General features: G+C 37.0%; 1 protein-coding gene across 24 annotated transcripts in view; it reads right to left on the bottom strand.

Annotated features, from left to right (window-relative positions):
* The window catches only part of LOC105151380 (uncharacterized), a 159,356-nt gene that overhangs the window by 76,321 nt on the left and 60,760 nt on the right, over positions 1-22,275 (bottom strand). For all 24 annotated transcript variants that reach the window (XR_015546368.1, XR_015546366.1, XR_015546367.1 and 21 more), the window contains one exon: positions 18,448-18,853. Coding sequence is in view for 21 of the 24 variants with exons in the window: in XM_087410285.1 (XP_087266411.1) it covers positions 18,448-18,853 (406 nt within the window). In the remaining 3 variants the exon portion in view is untranslated. The remainder of the gene's footprint in view (positions 1-18,447; positions 18,854-22,275) is intronic.

Below are 22,275 nucleotides of genomic sequence, written 5' to 3'. Positions count from 1 at the left end.
CTGTCAAAGTTTCATTCATTTTGGTTGACATATAACGAAGATATGATAGTTCATGTTAAACAAGATTTTGGTCGAGGTAGAAATTTTAATATGGAACAAAGAGCAGTGATTAAATTTAACGCAAAACTTGGTAAAAGTGCATCAGAAACATTCCGATCGATGCAACAAGTTTACGGCAATCAATGTCTAGGTCGTACAGCTGTTTTTGAGTGGCATAAGCATTTTTTGGAAGGCAGAGAGACCCTTGAAGATGACAAAAAATCAGGACGGCCAATTTTGGTTCGAACACCCGAAATGATCGAAAAAGTACGTGATTTTGTTGCAAACGATCGCAATGCATCACTAAAAATGATGGAGGAGGCTTTAAATATCAAAGAAACGATTCGAACCATATTACATGAAGATTTGGGTAGAACGAAGGTTTGTGCGAAGTTTATTCCACACACATTAAGAAGTGATCAAAAATTAGCGAGAATCAATTATTCCAGAGATCGTTGCAGCCGCAGAAAATAATCCAAACTTCCTAAAATCAATTGTTACGGGTGATGAAACATGGTGCTTTCAATATGATCCAGAAACTGAGCGTCAAAGTGCAGAATGGAAGTCAAAAAATTCACCACAAGCAAAAAAAGTACGAAAAGTTCCAAAATTTTCAAAAATCAAGACAATGCTCATCACATTCTTTGATAGCAAAGGTATTATCCACAAAGAGTTTGTTCCAACTGGCCAAACAATTACTGGTGCATGCGAGGGGCACTACTTATATTTTGAGCCTTGGCAACACTGAGTGTCGTCAGGTGCCATCTGACGTTTTCATTACAAAGTTTGATATTTTTGACCACAACCTTCTTCAGAACGTTTTGTTATTTGAGCGCGATTGGTATTGTTTACAGTTACTTGAAAATTGCGTCTCAGCGAAAAAATGGAATTAACTCGTGAAAATTTTCGTGCAATGATTTATTACGACTTTCGACGTGGATTATCAAGACAGGAGTGCATCGATCAACTTACTTCCACTTTTGGCGATAAAGCCCCATCCTTTGCCACTGTGAAACGCTGATATAACGAATTTAATCGTGGTCGCTGTTCGCTCACCGACGAAAGTCGTGAAGGTCATCCAAAATCAGTTGTTGTGTCAGAAAACATTGATGCTGTGCAAAAACTAATAATGCAAGATCGTCATGTGACATACTGCGAGATTGAGACAACCTTAGGCATTAGTTCCACCAGCATATATAAAATATTGCATGATCATTTAGCCGTGAAAAAGGTTTGTTCTCGTTGGATCTCACATAATCTGACAAAATCTCAAAAAGATGCTCGTGTCGATTGGTGCAAACAAATGCTTAAGAAATACAATGGCGGTGCTTCAAAAGACGTGTATAAGATTGTAACAGGTGACGAATCATGGATCTATGCGTATGAGCAGGAAACTAAACAGCAGTCGACTGTATGGGTGTTTCAAGATGAACCAAATCCAACAAAAGTTGTTCGCGCTCGAAGCACTTCGAAACAAATGGTCGCCTGTTTTTTCGGAAAAACTGGTCATGTGGCAACAGTGCCTTTAGAGGAACGTAGAACGTCAATTCTGAATGGTACACAACCATTTGTTTGCCGGAAGTCTTCGGTGAAATAAGGAAAACAAACAAGCGCCGCCGGATCATTCTTCATCAAGACAATGCCAGTTGTCACACATCTCGTCTAACAACCGACTATTTGAGCACTCAAAAAATCAAATTAATGGGTCATCCGCCGTACAGTCCTGATTTGGCACCAAATGACTTCTTTTTGTTCCCGAACGTCAAGAATAAATTGCGTGGACAACGATTTTCGTCGGCAGAAGAAGCCGTTGATGCATTCAAAAACCATGTTTTGGAGGTGTCTGAAGCGGAATGGAAAAAATGCTTTGACAAGTGGTTCGAACGCATGCAGAAGTGTATAGATCATAAAGGAGAATATTTTGAAAAAATAAAGTCATTTTCAATGACAAATTACTGTTTTTTTTATTTTTAGGCTCAAAATATAAATAGTGCCCTACGTATTATCTCGAAGTTTTAAAGCGATTGATGGGCAGAATTCATCGTATTCGCCCCGAATATCGTGATCCAGAAAATTGGTCTTTGTTGCATGATAATGCATCGAGTCACACTTCATTGATTGTCCGTCAATGTGTGGCTCGAAATCGTGTCTCTGTGTTAAACCATCCACCGTATTCACCTGATTTGGCCCCCTGCGACTTTTCATTATTCCCAAAATTGAAATTGAAATTGAAAGGGCGCTTTTTTGATGACATTCCGACCATCCAATCAGCTTCTACACAGGCACTAGAGGCAATTCCGCAAACTGAGCTAGAACATGCATTTGAATCACTATTGAATCGCTGTAACAAGTGTATTGAAGCCAGAGGAGAATATTTTGAATAATAAAACCAAAAAATATGCATATTGTTGTTTCAATTATGATTTTCAGGCCCTGTTCGGGAACATATTTGTCGCACTGTGTATTACAGAAAAGTATTTTGGATAAAAGTTGTAGAATTTAAAAAGATCTAACAAGTGGAGTTGATCAATCAGATTGCACCCAACTGGAGTACGCAGGAGCGTAGCCATAAAGCCATAAAGCTCCCCGCGTTTAAGCCGGCGGTACACGATGCTTGTTTTCTTGCTGGATTGTTAACTAGAATAATTATTGTCACCGTATTGTCTACGATGCCGACACTATCAACCAATGGCAAAATTCTAATCCAAACAGGAATCCAGGAAAACAAGCATCGTGTGCCATAGCCTTTACTGTATATTTTTCCATTAAATTTTTATTATAATTTTTCATATTAATTAATAAACATATTAATAAACAATAAGATAGGAAACAAGACCGTTTATGTTAAATAACATTATTTTAAAATCCGAAGCGCCACTACAGTCTGAGTATTGAGATGTTGAACTAATATATATATTTTCAAACAAATGAATTAATTTCAGAAATGATAATTATGTGCCGATATGGTTATCGGCATTAAACGCAATTGATCTGAAATATTAATAATCCCCCCAAATTTTCCAAATTAATCTTAAAAAACTGTATCTAATCTTAATAAACTTATTAAACTTAATCTTAATAAACTTATTGCGAAAAATATTGCCTCGGCCGGGAGTCGAACCCAGATCTCTTGCATTCCGTGCGAGCGTCCTGAGCCTTTAGACTACCGAGACATATTAATAAACATATTAATAGATAAATAAATAAATAAACAAGTAAGAATAAATTACAGTTGAAAACTTATTCAATTTCTGATTTGTTTCTTACTTTTTATTTATTACTTATTTATTTATTTAAATTTTAATTAATTATTTAATTTATTTATTCAATTTAGTCATAGCTAACCTAGCAGCGATGGGAAAAGCTAACTATGTAATGTTTGTCATTTGGATATTAAAATTATTAGCAGAAAATATTATCAAAATAAATTATTTGTAAATAATTTGTTTTTAAACAACTTCAAAAATTATTTTAACATGTGACATACATGATTTTTACGTGGATTTTTACGTATTTTAAGTTGAAACCGATGGAAATATCAGTTTTAACTTAAAAATATCTACAATCAATTTTTTAAGAAATTGTTTAAACAATTTTTTAATATTGGCATGTATCAAGTAACAAAAAGAAAATAAAAAATAACAATTGATCATAAAATTAATTACATAAATAATTATATAAATTAAATTATTTACATATTTATTAGATATATTTACATATTCTAGATTTTAAATAATAGCACTATCGAATTGCAAGAGAAAAAATACGTAAAAATCATACAACACCAAAATTAAGAAATTATCAAACTAAATTTTACAAACAATTTCTTTAAAAACTGATTTTAGTAAAAACTGATAGCACCGGTTTCTACAAAAAAAAAACGTAAGAATCATGCGTGTTATATGTCAAAACAATTTTTTGAAATTGTTTTGAAATTGTTTACAATTTATTTTGATAATTTTGTTTTTTGTCAATAATCTTTAAATATTCATTACAAACATCCTGTATTTAATTTTTTTCCATTGCTGTTAGATTAATCATGGAAACTAAATAACTAAATTGAACAAATGGATTAAAAATTAAACAAATAAACAAACAAATAAATAAATAATAAATAAGAATAAAAAAAAATCAGAAATTGGATAAGTTCTCAATTATATGTTAGTCTTACTGTTCCGGAAATAATCGTCAATTTGAATATATTCTCGGGGATGGTAAGTAAACAGCTCATAGACACCGAGCTGTCACCGTTCAAAACATGAGTATATCTCACTCCTGTTCTAATCATGCTATTTATCTCAGATGACACGCGTCCCTCTTGCACTCAAAAAGTTGATGATCGCGCATACGTTCCACGTGCGAAAGTTCAATTCGCTTTCCGATCCCGATTAATATGGATCATCTATCGCTATTCATTCTTAACGCTTCTTATCTTGAATCTTAAGTGCGAACCACACCAAAGTTCCGTCGCGTATTACTGCTGTATTTGGTCACCTAACGTTCTCAGTATACGCGTACCGCGAGGGCATTCATTGCGCGAGAATTGCTTGATTCTCCGGCGAGATTTGCCGATCTCGTTACTGCTCGCCATACACTTTCCTTCGAATGGCTGTGAGAAATTATTCGACGTCGTACCAAGTGCGAATTACCTGTGCACCAATCTAACCGAACACATCAATTATCGGATTACGAGCATCGCTTACCGCCCGCTTCGAACAAATCTTAATTTGACTCAACAATAAATTTTGAATTATTACACAAACAGAGTCGTTATTACACGCCTTGGCGAGTAATAAGCAAGTCTTCCATACAAGATGGTACTAGCGTCACAAACACAAAACACATACTTATCAATTTATTTATTTGTTTTTTATTATTTGATTTATTTATCTACCCTTTAATTCATATATTTTTATTCATATATTTTTTAATTAATATGAAAAAATATAATAAAATTTTAATCAAGAATATGTAGAATAAGTGCGAGGAGTGCTATGGCATGCTGCACTTCTGCATATTTCGACTGAATGCAATCTGAATGATCAACTTTAATCGTTAATAACTCAGTGGACTAAAATTAGAAAAGGAACTTTTAGTTCATATCATCTTCCACTCTCAGAAATATTAATTAAGAATTATATAGGGACATCTTGTATATTAGTCTTATAAGTTTGACTTTTAGTGGCGTAACTAAAATCCATAGTAGAAGAAGATACCTGAGACTGAATGCACATAAAGGCAATTTAGAGCAATTAAGGTAAATGTTTTAATTAGTGACTTGTGGCGAAAGAAAATTAATAAATTATCGATACATATATCACAATAAGTATTAGGTGTTGGAATTAATTCGTAGCGTTTTACAAGTGATGGGAAGTACTTTCATTAATGTATTTTTTAATGCTCATGTGAAATAAATAACATTCTTTCATTAAAAACGCTACGAATTAATTCCAACACCTAATACATAAAATTAATTATTTAGAAAATTTGGACATTTAAGATTACAATAACATTCAATTTTTTTATTTTCTTAGAAATTCTTAATTTATTTATTACATTTTTATAAATGTGTGGCGGCTACAAGCGCCAACACAACGCCTAACCGGCGTACATACAACGAGCACACGAGCACGCTAAGAACTTTTTCGCAAGCGCTGACGTCTCGCTCATGAGACGAGTACCGCGACGTAGCCCTTAAAGGGCTGGTGCGACAACCGCGGACTCATGCGCGAGAAAAACCCGGCGGGCCATATAAGGCGAAACCGAGGAATGATATCACATGGCTCACGGTCCATCCGAGAGGAGATCTACATGAGCAGTAATCATGCCAAGCTTCGATAGCTGACCAGGCCAGTCAAAGTGCCTACCAGCAAGGTGAGCAGAGAAGCGGCCACCGGAAAGGGGCAGTAGCAGCAGCAGCAGCAGAGGAGACGCCGCAGAGACCAACAGCAGTAGAGCCGCCAAGGTCAACGCCACCCAATTCGACCAGCGGCCATCAGCACGAGCGAACACGGGACCATGCCTACTAGCGTCAGGGACGTGGACACTTCACCCGCTGGACATCTCTGAGATGATGCCTGCAGTGGACACACCCCTTGGGGGCCCGCATCAGCGTGTGGGACAGCCGACGCCAGCGCAAGGCCTCACCGACGCTAATTGGTACCACCGGAGATGTCGCCGCTACCACCAACGCCGCCTGCAACCCGCCTGCTGACAACACCACAGAAGGTGACAGTGGAGACACAAAGCGAGGCGGACTGGAGGACGCCACCGCCGATAAGCTTACGAGAACAGTCCCCGCATACGCCGCCAAGAACATCGCCAGCGCTGCGGAAACGCGTCTCACATTACCACTGATGGACGAGAACAACAACCAACTCCGCTGAAGTGGACGCGTAGCACACCTTCAGTCAGCTACCGCGAACGCTTCTCTCGTTGACGCAAACCAAACGGCCTCTTTCAGAACCGCACATGTACCACGCTACCTTTGTCAAGGCATTGTAAATAACTGTAAATACACTTTGTACATATCACACAACTATATGCCGCCTCTTTCTTCTTCGTACCAACTGACTCCTGAACCGTCTTACTAGCGCACGTGAGCAATAGAGGCCGACAACGACGGCCGACTGTAAAACCGGTAGAAATACCACCATAAATGTTGTTTTTGTACCATTTAACACATGTATTCGAAATTATCCTAATTTGTGACGCATGTTAGTCGATATCACTGATAGATGATATAAACATCCCTATTATTTACACGTCGTAGACATAAGAATATCCTTATAACTGACGCTTAGTTAAATAATTTTATATTTAATTTGAATTATTTTTAATCATATCTATAGATAGCCGTTATTTGTACCCAATATGTTAATTTATTAAAATATTGGAGTTAAACAATTTAACTCTTGAAAATATATACTGTCATCTTAGATTAGAAACTCACAAATTAATACTTGCATCGGATATCACAAATTGGTACAAAATTATGAGTGTTCTTATTATTAACTTAAGTAAGACAATTCATAGATTAGGAATTCATATTTGTATATTTTTTTAATTCTAGAAGACTGTAAGTTATGATATTGATATCATTCCTTAATTTAATAATGACTGACATTTATAAATTACATATTTTATTTAAAAATAGGAACGTTTTTATTGTTTTGTATCATATTTGTTTAAAATGTCAGTAACGAAGACAAAAAAATTTGAATACAGATTAGTGGCACATGCATTAATTAACAAAATATATATAATATTTTTGTGACGTTTTCAATTTATTTATAATATTTTTTAAATATCTATTTAATTTTGGATGCTTACTTTTATTTACTTTTAATTTAATGATAATTAGAATCATTCAACGACTGTCGATATAGGACTATTGCCTTATAAGATGTTAGTAAGTATCTGTTAGATTTGTCATCATTGATTGAACATGCTTACAATTATAATATTTTAACGTTTACATAAGTATTTAATTTTATTCAAAATTCGTTGTAATAGATAACATATACAATTTTGAATACTCACACATTTTTTAGAATGAAACACATCGATCTATATTAATTGATTTATTGAGAAAAACAATCACGATTGTCACTAATTGGGACGTTTATCTTTAACCGATCAAATTTTGATCACTGCGCATCCTTCAAAGTTGTCTTACCTGATTTCCTTCATATATAGGTCAAAGTGACATCAATTTTTTTTAATAGAAACCCCCATTTCTCATTGCATATTCTTTATCTCAAGAACTTATTTCATTTTTAAACTAAAAATAAAAACAAGAACAATCTCGTTGATTTTAACAAATGTTATCAAGGTCATGATCTTGAGTAACATTTAAAATTTTTAATCAGCAATTGGATATTTTACATAATGCTAATACCAGCAGTATTGTAACTTTCAAGCCTCATAATAAAATATTTTTTTATAATAACGCTTTTTAGGCTTTCATATTATCTTCAATCCCCCGCGTGGGGCACGATTTTGTCGTGATGCGGGGGCTCATCCCGGCCGTCCCCCGTCCCGAAGCCGCCGTCGACGCTTGCAAGCGGGACGGCCGGACCTGGGGTGCTAACAGTGCCTTATACGGACTGCCTCGTTAGTCGAAGGAGTCTGTACACTGGATCCGGTACCCCAGTAGAGGGCAGGTCTCTTCGGAGACTTGTCCCCAATGTACCGGTAGGGGATGGCAACTCTAACTTCAAACACCCGATGTATGGCATCATCAGGGAGAGGAATGCTCCCTGCCCATAACGACGCGAGTGCTCTCGCAAGCGTGTCGCTGTGTCGTTGGGTGTTCCTGGAGGTGTGGCTGACATATGCCACGCTCGCCGAGCAGGTATTGATGTATCAATGGTATAAGGGAATAAGGGGCCGCATGGACGTATTCCGCGGCAGAGCTCCCATCCCCCCTCCCTCTTGATAGACGGACCATAAGGCTGCTCGGAAATATTCCAAGGCAGAGCTCATGGCCTGAGCCATCCTCGAGCTGTTCCGACGTACTTGGAGGCCGGGGTGACGATGTATGTAGTAGTTAACCCGGTGTTCCCGTGGCGGCGTCCCTTCCGAAGTAGGATACCGGGTAGGTAGTTCGCTCGCCATGAGGGTCACGCCTCATGTGTGGGCGTGTTGGCCGCCACAGCGACTGTGGAGAGGGCGTCGCTTCCGAGACTCAAACCGTCCGTGGGATGCTACTCCTCAGGTAGCATTACCCGCAGCGATGCCTTTGAGATCGGAATCAAGGAAACCCCCGAGCCGGGAGCCTGAGGCTTGCACTTTGTCCCGCCCGGTGAGTAAGAGCCTCAGATACCCATCCTGGGACCTGATACATATTCCAGCTTCTCCCCGGGGGAACTCGGAACCCTCCCTAGGTCATGTCTCTGGGGAGGACACGTCCGGCTGGTGGAGCTGCTGCGGGGAGTGGGATCAAACAAAAATTGAACGAACAATTTTTCTATATCGTGAGGGCAAAGGGTCTGTCCTGCGTAGGCCTGGATGAGGAGGAGAAAGAGGCGGAAGGGGCACGTATGTCCCAACCGCGTGAGAATCAGGACCGTGCGAAGTTCTCCGCTTAAGGGGCGGGGCGAGATTGCGATCCGGCATCCGAGTCGCCCACAAAAGGCGAGGAGAACGTCAATATGGAGGTGAAGACCAAGGAAGCTTCGATCTTCATGAAGTCCGATCTGGCTTCGTAAAAGGCCCGCCTAATGGGCTCCTGCTCTGACATCTCAATTGCAAGCAATCTCAAGAGTCGAGTGGGGTCATCGGAGTCTTTATACTCCGCGGTCTTCTCAAAGAAGAAAGCGGACGAAATCTTTTGTACTCTCGGACGGGGAGAGGCCAGGCCTCTCGAAGAAGAGCACCTCCGGGAGACGGGGAAGGCCGCCGCTCAACCCCTCTCAGGAAGATCAACTCATGAAGGAGAAACGTGAGAGCGAACGGGAGAGCGCCAGGGCGAAGCGCTTGCTCAAGAATACGGTCTTCATCGCAGAGCCGACAAGGTCCCCTTCGTCTAAGAAGAATGAGAAAAGATTGAATGACATTGAGAACCTCTCGATGGAATTCGCCCAACAGCCCCCGGGTATAGTGAGCCAGGCCTACGAAGCCATCGAGAGTATCGTCAAATTCATCAAGAAGTTTAAAAATATCAAAAGTGATATTGTTGATCACCTCTGGTAACGTGCCTCACCGCCGACATCCTTGACAAGCGTGCCATAGGCGGATCCCTGCAGGAGACTCGCGTGGGAGGGGCAGGAGATCATGCTCCTTAAAGAGCAGATCATCCTGCATAGGAAAAAACTATTACTGCTACAGGAGGAGATGTGACACGCTGCCAAGGTGCGTGAGCCAAATCATACGATTTGTGCCGCTGACATCCTTGTACTCGCCGGGGAACGGAATTGAGAGGAGGCAATCACCAACACAGCAGTATATAACATCGTCGACGCTATCCGGCATCTGAAATTAGAGATGGCAGAGGCCGAAGAAGACAGAGGCCCTGTTCTAGCAGAGTCTGTGATTACCACCTCCGCTCCAAATCATGATGGAGACAGTCACTGTGCAAGTGGGGCTCAAATTTAAATATCTGGACCTCACTTTGGATGGCCTGTGAAAGTTTAGGATTCATTTTGAACAACTAACTCCCAGGACTCCCAGGGCAGGCCCGATGTACTGTTCGGCCTCTTGCCCAACCTTCACAGTTCTGGGATGTAAAATGTGCATATATGCCGTCCTGGCGGGGCTCCTGTATGAGACTCCCGCATGGAAGACCGAGGCGCGAATATCGGCCCAGATACAACATGCTGCTCCGGGTCCAGAGACGTTTTGCTCTCAGTATGTCGATGGTGTTGCACGCCGCGTCTGTTTTCGTGAGAGTCCCTCCTACGGATTTAATGGCCTAGCGGATGTTTACCGTGGAAGAGAGAGAGGGCGACCGCGCGACGGAGCCCGCTCCGTGGTTCCCGCGTCTGACGCGGCACTCTCGTCTCTAAATGTGGACCAGGCGATTATATGTCGTCACCACCGCCGCCGCCCCCGGCGGTATAACCTGCGGAGTGGGCGGTGACGCCGCGGGATGAGGAGATAGCTCTTCCCTCCTACAGCCTCAGGAGTGAGATGAAGGAGGCGGAGATTCCTGACACTTGGGGCCCTCCGTGCTCCATAAAAAGGGTAAGCCCGGTGACGTCAAGCCTGATCACGCTGGGCGTGGGGGTCGGCGCCCGGACGGGAACTCGGTCGCTGACTCTGCACTCACACAACATCCAGAAGGGGCGGTGTCCTCTCCTCGCCTGTAGAGCCGAAACTCTAGCCAATGAGCGACGGCGACCTTGTCATGGGACCTGCCGGTCGACGGGCTTTGAAGCATCCCAGAAGAATGCTGCAAGCGTACCCGAGGCGCCTTAGTCGAAGGCCAATAAGAGAGGTTTTCATCAGGGTTTTAGTGGGTGCAAGTTCTACATAACCTTCAGCTCCGTTTCCGCAGATCGAGAGTATGCGAAGGCATTTCTCCCGCCAAAAAAAAGAGTATTATCTTCAAAGATACCAGAAGGTGTGTGGATAATCGTCGTGTTTTCATCCATTTCTAATGTCAAGATTTCGTGACATTATCAACCAGGTTTTAGTCGTAGCTCGTTACTCGTTAAAAAGTTATTAACAAAAGAAGTTTGAAAAATGATATCTCTTTTCTATTATGCAAAATTGAAATTTTCTTTAAAGTATTTTACAACTTTCCATACGAAACGACTCTTATCCCATCTCCTCTCTACTAAGGGACGCACAACTTTCCACGTGAAGCAACTCTGGCAGGGGTAAGCCTTCTTCGCAGAGTGAGAATCGTTTCGCGCGTGAAAAGTCATGTACTCCTTAGCAGAGGAGAGGGAGGTGAGAGTCCCTTCGCGTGGAAGTCGCAGGGGAAATGAGAGTATTAAGAAAAGTTGTGAAATATACTTCAAAAGCAGAAAATTTCTGTTTTATATAGTAAAAAAGACCATTTTTCAAATTTCTTTTGTTAACTTTTTAATGAATGACAAGCGACGGCTAAAACCCGATAAAGGTTACTGAGGGTCGGTGACCTTGACAACATATGTCAAGATTAAGATCATCGGAGTTGACTCCCTTATTCGGCATATTAACCCATTTTTATATAAAAATGAATTTTCAAAGGCAAAAATTAAAATAAGAGAAATGGGCACCGGCATTAGCATTACGTAAGATATTCGACCGACGGCGAAAATGTTTATTTCTTGAATGTTTTTCAGGATCATATTCTGAGTAACATTTGTTAAGATCAAGATCATTAGAGATTGTTTTTCTTATTATCATTTTTACATAAAAATGAATTTTCAGTGCAAAAATGAAAATAAGAGGAACAATTTTCAACCATGATCTTAACAAATCCAGGACACGATTCTTACAAACAACATTAAAAAAATTTAACCGTACTGTAACTTTCAAGATAACTCGAAATGTACTTCATGAAAAAATATTTTATTATAGCGTTTTGGAAAGCTCTCAAGATTAGCTATAAGAATATTTAATGAAAAATGGAGAATTTAAAAAAATACAACGTAATCTTGTCCTGACCTTGAACCTAATGTCAAATCAATGGTACCATCTTATGTCTCCCTCGAAATCAAAAAACTTTTCAAGGGGAGGGCGCAAACTTGAAATCACCGATTTTGAAAAGGCTTATATATATTAAAGTACTCTGGTAATAGTACTTTGACAAAGGGATATGACGCAACTTTCAACCTTTTCGAGAAAAACCGGTTTAAAGTTTACACCGTTCCGTATATACCACTCGCGTTAAGAGAAAGTGGCGTAGCTCAGGCTCTTAGCTGTAAGAGTACTACGATCGACCCGGGTTCGATTCTTGCTTATTACACTTTTTTTTTATAATAAAAAATTTTTTTTTATTATATTATTATGTTAAATATGTATTATTATGTAAAATAAAATTAATTTAATTAACAATTGTTTTTATTTAAAATTTTCACTTTTAACTTCATTTAATATATTTAATATATATATTCATTGAACATAATTTTTATTAACAGTCTTATTATTTTACATGTTCTATCCGATATAACACTAATAAAATGCCGTTTTTAACATAGTTTTAACTCAAATATCAACTGACACTCACGTTGAAGTGATTGCTCACTGCTTTTATTAAAGAACAAGATCAGATAGGATTCGAATTTCTTTGTGTAGATATATACGTTAGTAGAGAAGGGAAGGTGTGGAAAGGAGGCCGAACTGTTACCTGGAGCCATTAGGTATACAAATATACGAATAGGATCGGAACAATGAGTAACTTAACGTTGATAAAATTACAGATCAAATAAAATTACGTTGAATAAAATTCTTGTATTAAATAATAATTATATTAAAAGCGGCATTTTATTAGTGTTATATCGGATAGAACATGTAAAATAATAAGATTGTTAATAAAAATTATGTTCAATAAATTATATTAAATGAAATTAAAAGTGAAAATTTTAAATAAAAACAATTGTTAATTAAATTAATTTTATTTTACATAATAATATAATACATATTTAACATAATATAAAAAAAATTTTTTGGGAAAAAAAATGTAATAAGCAAGAATCGAACCTGGGTCGACACATCGGTAGTCCACAGCTGAGAGCCTGAGCTACTTTTTCGATAAGGGGCTTAACGCGAGCGGTATATACGAAATAGTATAAACTTTAAACCGGTTTTTCTCGAAAACGGCTGAAAGTTGCGTCATATCCCTTTGCCAAAGTACTCTACTACTAGAGTATTTTAACATATATATAAGCCTTTTCAAAATCGGTGATTTCAAGCTCACGCCCTCCCCTTGTAAAACATTTTTCAAGAAAAAGTATATTTTTTAAGAAATTAGCCTGGTATGGTCCGTATCATCTTGTATGTACAAGAGCAGGACATTTTTTTAATCATCCTAGGAGGATATTTTAGAAATTAAGAGAGATACGGGAAAAAGTTTTATATAAATATTGTAGGTATTTTCTTAGAGAAAAGAACGTGAACGATTGAGAAATCGAATCGAGGCTGCAGTGCATCAAATATCGCCAGATATCGTCAGCGTTTGACAGTGTTACGAATTGCACTGTTCAAAGTTCTCACATGCATGCGCTCGTCGATATACGCGGATGACTATGGCGCTTCTGTAGAGCGTGTGTGGCGCTGCCCGATCCGCTGAGTGGCTCTGTAGTATATCTCTCTCTGCACGTTCCGTTTTTCCGATCACGATCGGCCATTAGCATAAGAAAAATCACCGCGTGCATGTGAAGAGATCACAGTTCAATCATTATTGCTTGAGAAAGTTGCATTGTGAGAACGTTACATAATGTTGAGGCCTGACGAGTCACATCCTTTGATCAGAGAGAGAACAATTTACGTCTATCATTCTTTTAAGAACGAATCAACGATAGGACGATGGATTCTTGGCCCTGCAGAACGCTCTCAGCAGGACGCCATTGCCGCGTGCCTATCTGTACGTTTGCTTTTCTTGCCAGCTATCAGCTAAACTACCCATTTGAGTGGGAGCGTACAGATGTCGGAAAATTCTTGGATAAGTAGCATTATTAGCTTATTACACTAAGTTACGTCATTGCGGTAAGCACATAATGAATCTGGAACTTTCTGTAACGTTGCATATATATATATATATATATATATATTAGGTGTTGGAATTAATTCGTAGCGTTTTACAAGTGATGGGAAGTACTTTCATTAATGTATTTTTTAATGCTCATGTGAAATAAATAACATTCTTTCATTTAAAAACGCTACGAATTAATTCCAACACCTAATATATATATATATATATCGTAGCTCGAGAACGCTGCATATATATTATCTATATCACGGTTGCTATACCATGTTGAAAGTTGCTATCATAATGATACGCTGTTTTAAGAAAAATTGCCTCGTCGATTTTAACTACATTATGACACACATTTTGTTTGTTGACAACCGTCATTGAAATATCAAGTGCTCATTTCTTACTTTGTCTCATCAATAATCACGATTATGATGTCAGCATTAACGTTTCATTGTTAATGATCTGTTATTATTACTTGTCTACATACTATTCCTCACTAGTACGACAATTAACTGAAGAAAAATAAACAAGTGGTCACACTTCTGTATCGTTTAACATCCTGTACGCGATTTGAATGTCTTTTGCTTTACTCGCCTTCAGTGCGCCGAGAGCAAACGAGCCAACGAGAGAACGTCCATTCTTTTCGCTCTAGTCGCTTGTTTCAAGCGACCCAAAAATGCTTTTTCGGCAATCTTGGCTGCTCGATGTACATTAATAAAGGGTGAAAGGCATTCTAGATAACGTATAAGTGTTAATAAATTGTAATAATATCTAGTAATAGTATGTACCTAAAATATAGAATTCGGATAAGAATTAAGCCGATTCTACATAAGACACAGAACACTGATCGCATTCTACACTGATCGCAAACTTGTCTGGGACGTTCACTTTAAATAAAATCTATTTTTCTTTAAAAAAAAAATTCCCCCAAAAAACGTGTTTTCATAATTATGTTTATCAAATGCGCTTGGTATCAAATATTTTGTTTTAAATATTCTTTTCTATCATCCGAATTTAAAATTTTGACAATGAACAAAATTTTGGCAGTCTGATTATTAATATAAATAATAAAGGTGATGTAATTTAATAACGTAATAAAACCTTTTATGCGCAATTTTAAAATAATTTTTTGTCTATTGAAAAGTGATATAGGTTTCTTTCCTAAGGTTGTTTTAAAACTCTCATACATAAATTATTTCAAAAATTATATAAAATATTTTTGATCTAATATATATTTACTACTAACTTGATTATTTATTTTAGAAAAAAAAAACGGTAATTATTTGCAATAGAGGACTCCTCCCCAATGACTTGACCTTGACATATGTCATAACTTTGAATCACCTCCAAGTTTTAACTGTCGCTCGTTATAAAATTATTAACAATCAAAGCTAGTAATTATTTATCTGCTTTACATGAAAGATCAGATAACTAGGCAGGGGGAAAAAGGTACGGAATGAATCAATTAAAAAAATACAACTTTTCATGCGAAGTGAATTCCACCTCACCTTTCCCCTGCCAAGAGCCATCCGACTTTCCACACGAAGCGAGTTCCATCCCACCAGCTCCTCTACCTAGGGAGCTACCTACGTCCTACCTACGTCCGATTTTTTACGCGAAGAAAATTTCACCCCGTCATCCCCGTGTTAAGGAGCGTTCGACTTTCCACGCGAAGCAAGATCTACTTGAATGAAAAATTGTACACTTGTTGGCAAAGAAGGAGGGGTGATGGAATCAAATTCGATTGTATTCGATGAAGGAGTGTTAAGACTTAAGTGATATAATCAAATGAAAAAAAGCCCATATGAGTTGACACAGGTTCACGTGTAAAAGAATGTTTATTAAAATCTAAACGTTTCGATAACAATATTTTAGTCATCTTCAATAGTAAACTAACGTAATATAAATTGTACAATATTAAAATGAGTCGCTAGGTAAAATTACAATAATAAAGATGTGTCAAATTCAAAATCTGTTATAGTATTTGTTTGAATACTGTGTGTATTGTGTACGTGAGTCAATCGATAAAATGATATAATTACTATAATAATAAAAATTCTAATAAGCAATGATCAACCTTAACATTACAATTAAATGTAAACTTATGTATCGACTGTACTTTAGTAGGAGAATAAGTAGCATTATGAAGGTCTGTTACCAATTAATGTATAAGACAAATGAGAATTTCTGTTTTATGTAGTGAAAAAGAGACATCATTTTTCAAATTTTTTTGATAATAACTTTTTAACGAATAACGAGCAACAGCTAAAACTTGTTGGAAGTCACTCAAGATCATGATCTTAATAATATATGTTAAGATCATTGGGTGAGGGGGGAAGGATTCCTTAATGTAAATAATTACAAAAAATCTATGAAAAAAAAAGGAAAAAATGGAATTCGAACTTGAGACCTTCAGCGTTCCAATTTCGCATTTTACAAGCTCGATTACATCAATTTCTCGAATCTCGAGTTTATGAATGAGGTATATAATGCAAAATGAAAAATCGTAAATAATTAATATTCCGTAAACACGTTTTGACATGATTTATATTATTATATCTTATATTTATATCTGGATTAATGAGGGATACACAATTTATTAAAACTTAACTATCCTTCGCCTTTTATCGATACATGCTGAGCGGCAGAGAAAGTATTTTCTTGTTGACAAAGTATTTTCGGTCGTTTAAAACAAGCGACTAGAGCGAGAACAGTCTCTTGCTGGCTCGTTTGCCGGCGCGTCGAAGGCGAGCCACATAGACATGGGCTCATGCTTGTACGTGTGTCTACCGATTACGCCAAGTTGCCGACTTATAACGCTAATTGCGTACCTAAGATATTGATGTAGTAGTATAAAGTGATGTGTCAATGACACGTAAATTATCTGTAAATCTCTGTGTGTAAGTGCCAGTTACAATATGACTAATCGTCTTCAAGATCCCCTTAAGAAACTTTCAATAAATTTTAAATTTATCTTTACTTCCGCTCACTATCTCTTTTTAAAATAAGGTTATGTATCCAATAAATTACATAATTTGGTGCACTCTATCGAGTACAATGAATTTTTTTCGCAACGTCATGATAATCATTGTAAAATATGCATTGTTTCTTGCAAATTAAAAAAAATAAAGCTTTTTACGATTTTTTATTGGGGAGATGCAGCGTATCAAAATTACCTATATATATTTTTTTTTTCAATTACCTCCAGCATTAGGATTAATCGATGCGCACCAAGAAAAAGTTACTCGAATTTTACATATCATGTACGTATGTGCATATGGTGTGTACATATAGATGTGTGTGCATATGTGTTGAGTGACGCGTGAGTATACTTACACTTTAAAATCTCGTACTCCCGTCTCATCTTCAAATGATTTCTTACAAATCTATGTATATTGATATAAGTTCTAAGTGTGACCTGATGAACTTTTTATCATATACAACACTGCTTCTAGTTCCTAAAGATTTGTTGGCAGTCTTTCAAAACTTCATAGTCTCTTTCCGATCATCTCACACATGAACAATAACTCAAATAAATTTAAACTGACGTAAGCACTGTACCGCTAGTGTGTTAGTATTGTACTTTTAATTACGATTTATATCTACAGTATTATTTTTATTGGAGTTTAAATCCCGTCGAACATATGTGGAATGTGATGAAAAAAACTTTGGAGGAATTGTTAAGAGAAATAGTACTACATCAAATATGGTGAGAAATTCCTCAGGCTACAATTAGAACTTACATTAATAACAAGAAATTATACGAAGACGAGGCGGGAATACAAGATTTTAAAACATAACTAAGAGCTTCCCCCAACACGCACGCACATGATTTTTTACAAAATGCTTATGTAAATAGAGCGGAATTAAACCGAGTCGAAAAATCTTATACAAGTTTGCAATTTTTGCAATAATTAACAAGAAATTTGTTACGAAAATCACTGGCGCGTAGTCGTTCGACCTACTAAATTCACGAAGATACGATCGTTCTACATGTTTTCTTTCGCCACTTGTATGCTATTGTCGCATAAAGTAAAAAACAACTCTCCAACTTATGATGCTGAACAGTTACAGAGTATGAGTCCTATCTCGCTGCGCTATCATTTGAATTTAGCAATAGATTGAAAGAATACGCATTCATTCTATGATCTTTAATAATTAATTTCTCTAGTTAACTATTGCAAAAATTGTGAAATGGTACAGAATCTTTCTCAGTTTATTCTGCTCTATGTGCATGAATATTTTGTAAAAAATTATGGGACACTTTGTATATACCGTACCTTGAAAAGTCACTTTGGATCGCGTTCTCTTTGATGTGTTTTTTGAAATTTTGGAGAAAGTCGATGGAGGATGTACGTGTGTTGGAGAAGATGGCATCGAGGACCATGTCGGACGTGGTGTGGAAGTCGCAACCGGAATTCTCCACGTGTCGAGGGATGCCGCTGTCGCTCTCCAAGAATGTCTTCGCGGAGGACCCCCGACAACTTCAAGACCGGGTGACGGTATTGATGTTAGAGAGCCGCGATATCGCGAAGAATATAGATCAGTTGATAATCGACAATCACAGGGACTTGGCAGACCTGTTGTAGGATTGCAACGAAGCCAATATCCAGCAGGAGAGCCTAAGGACTCGCGTCTATGGATTTCCGATGTACGAAGACTACAACCGCGTGAACTAAAACATGTCTAAAAAAGGAAAACCATTAAACTTAATTCTCACGGATTCTTTAGGAAATCTAAAATTCACTTCTATACAGTTTTTCATTCAATGATTCAAAATTTTCGTATTTTACCTTGTTAATCCTTTTTACTGTAAATAAATTTTAAATTAACTTATCCCTCAAAAAAATAAACTCTAAAATATTCATAAAATAATATTAATACAAATAAACGAAGAAGCCAATATTCAATCAAAATGGATGTTGGCATCTAATATTTTTGCGTAAATTTTATAATTTAAGTAAATTTTCCAATTTAAGTAAATTGCGCATTATGATATTACATATTTTAGCTTCAATGGAGTACTGTGTTCCAAATGTAAGACTGTACTACAAGAATGACAAATAATCGATGTGTGTGAGATTGCGCCTAGATGTGGTTCCAATAAGATAGATGCTCGCGCAATACTAAACACTTATGGCTCATATTCAGAATGCACATTTATCTCTAAAATTCTATAATATGCGTAACGTAAAGTATAATATGTTAGCGCGTTAACATTGTGTTGTAAGCGCGTCCTAAGTACGGGCCTTTGTTTCCTAACAAATGAATAGGCAAATACGATCTAATCAATTATCCACCTCGATTATCGTACTTGATTATTATTTCTGGAGAAGGATAAAGGTATGACTTCATAGATATATATATTCAGATATTTCCCCCTATTCCCATCAGTACAGCTGGTAATAGAGTGAGAGAAAAATTCAGATTTCAATGTCTCGAATCTCGCTGCAAACGTCTTCTATCGCCTTCACGTTTTGAAGTGTGAGATATCTGAGGGTGGATATCGTTCCAACATTCATTGCCAATACTAAAAATCTATACCGCGCGTAACATATACTATATAGTTTCAGCACTGGCAGTAAATATCGGAACGCATCCTAGATATAGTCGGTTTGAAAGATAAACGTTAAGAAGACTTTGTCCATCTCAAATTTGGATAAAAATATACTGAATCGATGTATTTTCACACAAAAATAAAGATTTGACAAAAAAAGAGGGTCACTGTGCTTTATGAATCGAGATATTAATTGTCAAAGTTGACAACTATTCAGGTTAAGAAATCGGTCACAACAGTGATTTACTGCTTTAAAAATATAAATTCACTGCTTTATCAGATTTTTAATGCCAAGAATGTATTTTTAAAGCAAAAAGTCTCAAAATTTGTATTTTTTATGTATCCAATGTACATATATCATAATTTCGATAAATTAAATACAGGTTTCGAATGAGCAGGTTAAGAAGCGAATCAAGAGGAAAACTTGGAAAAAGATGCGATTAAGCACACTTTATTGTATTATAGATACAATGTAATATAACTTCAGACAGCTTATGTAAACGCGTATAAGTAACGAACAGATAGAGAGCGCATAGGTAAACTCGAAAGTAGTTCCTATGCATAATGATACAAAGGTGACAATGTAATCAGAAAGATCTGTTCGTAGGATTGTATTCACAGCATTTGTGCCAACAAATCGAATTATGGGAGATCATTCGAATATGAAGAGAGCGCTCTATTTCAGCTATACTAATGGGAAGAGGGGGAATATCTGGATATGCATATCTATGTGAAATTGCATCTTTAAGGACTTGATGTTCTGTGAACGTTCAACTACAATATGATTCGTAAAATAAATGAAGCAATTTACTCTTTAAATGCTAATGAAGTTCTTCTAGAAACTAATATTTTCCAAAATGGAGTAGATACTTGCATTGTAGAAAACAATGAGCACTTTGAACATCTCTTATAATAAAATAAATAAAATTCCCGGCTGTAAATTCCCATGGGTTTTTTCGTGGGATCCTATAGAGGACTATGAGATTCTGTAGAAGTTTGTGTAGTTACCTTTAGGATTTGCGCAACATGCATAGGTATACGTAGGGCATTCATAGAAATGCAAATAGGGTAATAGAGGTACCCACAGGAATGTGGACAAATGCACCATGAGAACTAAAAGATCTATAGGATACCAGTTTGACATTTATAGCAACATGTAGGCATATGTAAGACAAAGGAGAGGTGCCCCGTGGGAAAATGCCTATAGGCTACCATAGGATGACGTATGCACATCTCCCCTATTCTAACTCCTATGTAAATCTATATGTTCCTATACGTCAAAGTGTAGTATCTTATAGATGTTTAGTTCCCAAGAGGCATCTCTTTCGCATTCCTGAATATCAATCTATATCAATTTGAGAAAATAATTCGTAACTCCTAAAAAGTGAAAGCCACGATAATAGTTAATAAACGAGGTACGTTCCACGTCGGGAAAAAAATCCTGATTGCCATAAGGAAAATATTAGGTGTTGGAATTAATTCGTAGCGTTTTTAATGAAAGAATGTTATTTATTTCACATGAGCATTAAAAAATACATTAATGAAAGTACTTCCCATCACTTATAAAACGCTACGAATTAATTCCAACACCTAATATATACTCATGACTTTTTTGAGTCACCAAACACACCTTGTTTATCACGTGACTTTCAATTTTTGAAGTTATGAAAAAATTATCTTAGAGTTTCACGTAAAATTACATCAGTCGGCTGTTATAGCATTTTGTGTACACACTCTAATATGTATTTTATAGGGACTATACAGGGTATCTCAAAATATTTGGAACTATTTTTATGTGCAGATAGAGCCGATTAAACTGAACTGGAAGGTCCTGTATCATTTTGCAATTTTCACAATTATTAGCCCAAAGAGCAGTCTAAAATCGACGCATGAGACAACTTTAAGATATCTTTAAGAGTTCTTTGAAAAAACATCTTTAAAATATGTCATAAAGAACTCTGAAAAATATCTTAAAGTTGTTTTGTGCGTCGATTTTACCCGCTTATTCGGTAATTTTAGAAACCAACTATTTTGAAAATTGCAAAATGATACAAGACTTTTCGATTCGACTTTTTGAGAGTTTAGTCTACTTTATCTGCACACGAAAATAGTTCCAAATACGATCCTGTTTATCCACTTAGGTCCGATTGCATCAATATGCACATTATTCTTTTTCCCATGCGATCCTTTTTTTATGGACTGATGCCATAGATTTATATGTAAAACCTTGTAGAAAAATTTCCTATATTATCCTATATATACATATTGCGTAAATCCTATAGATATCTATTGTAAGAGATTTAGTGGAAATAGGCACAACAGAGAAGCTATCAGCGTCAGAGTGGTGTGGCAGGAAGTTTATCAACTCTCGGAGGAGAGACCAAGCTTGAGTTCGAGATGAGGAACGCCCTGATATTTTTCTCTGTTGTCATCAATTGTTTACATTATACAAGCTTCTACAAAATCTTAGGAGCTGCGCACAATGAAAGGAATAGAGAACAGGGAACAGAGAATAAGAATTTCAACCTACCAGAAATCATGTATTGTGGAA

This window comes from Acromyrmex echinatior, chromosome 10, assembly GCF_024713525.1.
Source record: "Acromyrmex echinatior isolate Ae372 chromosome 10, ASM2471352v2, whole genome shotgun sequence".
Classification (NCBI taxonomy): Eukaryota; Metazoa; Arthropoda; class Insecta; order Hymenoptera; family Formicidae; genus Acromyrmex; species Acromyrmex echinatior.
This window is presented reverse-complemented; position numbering and strand designations above follow the sequence as displayed.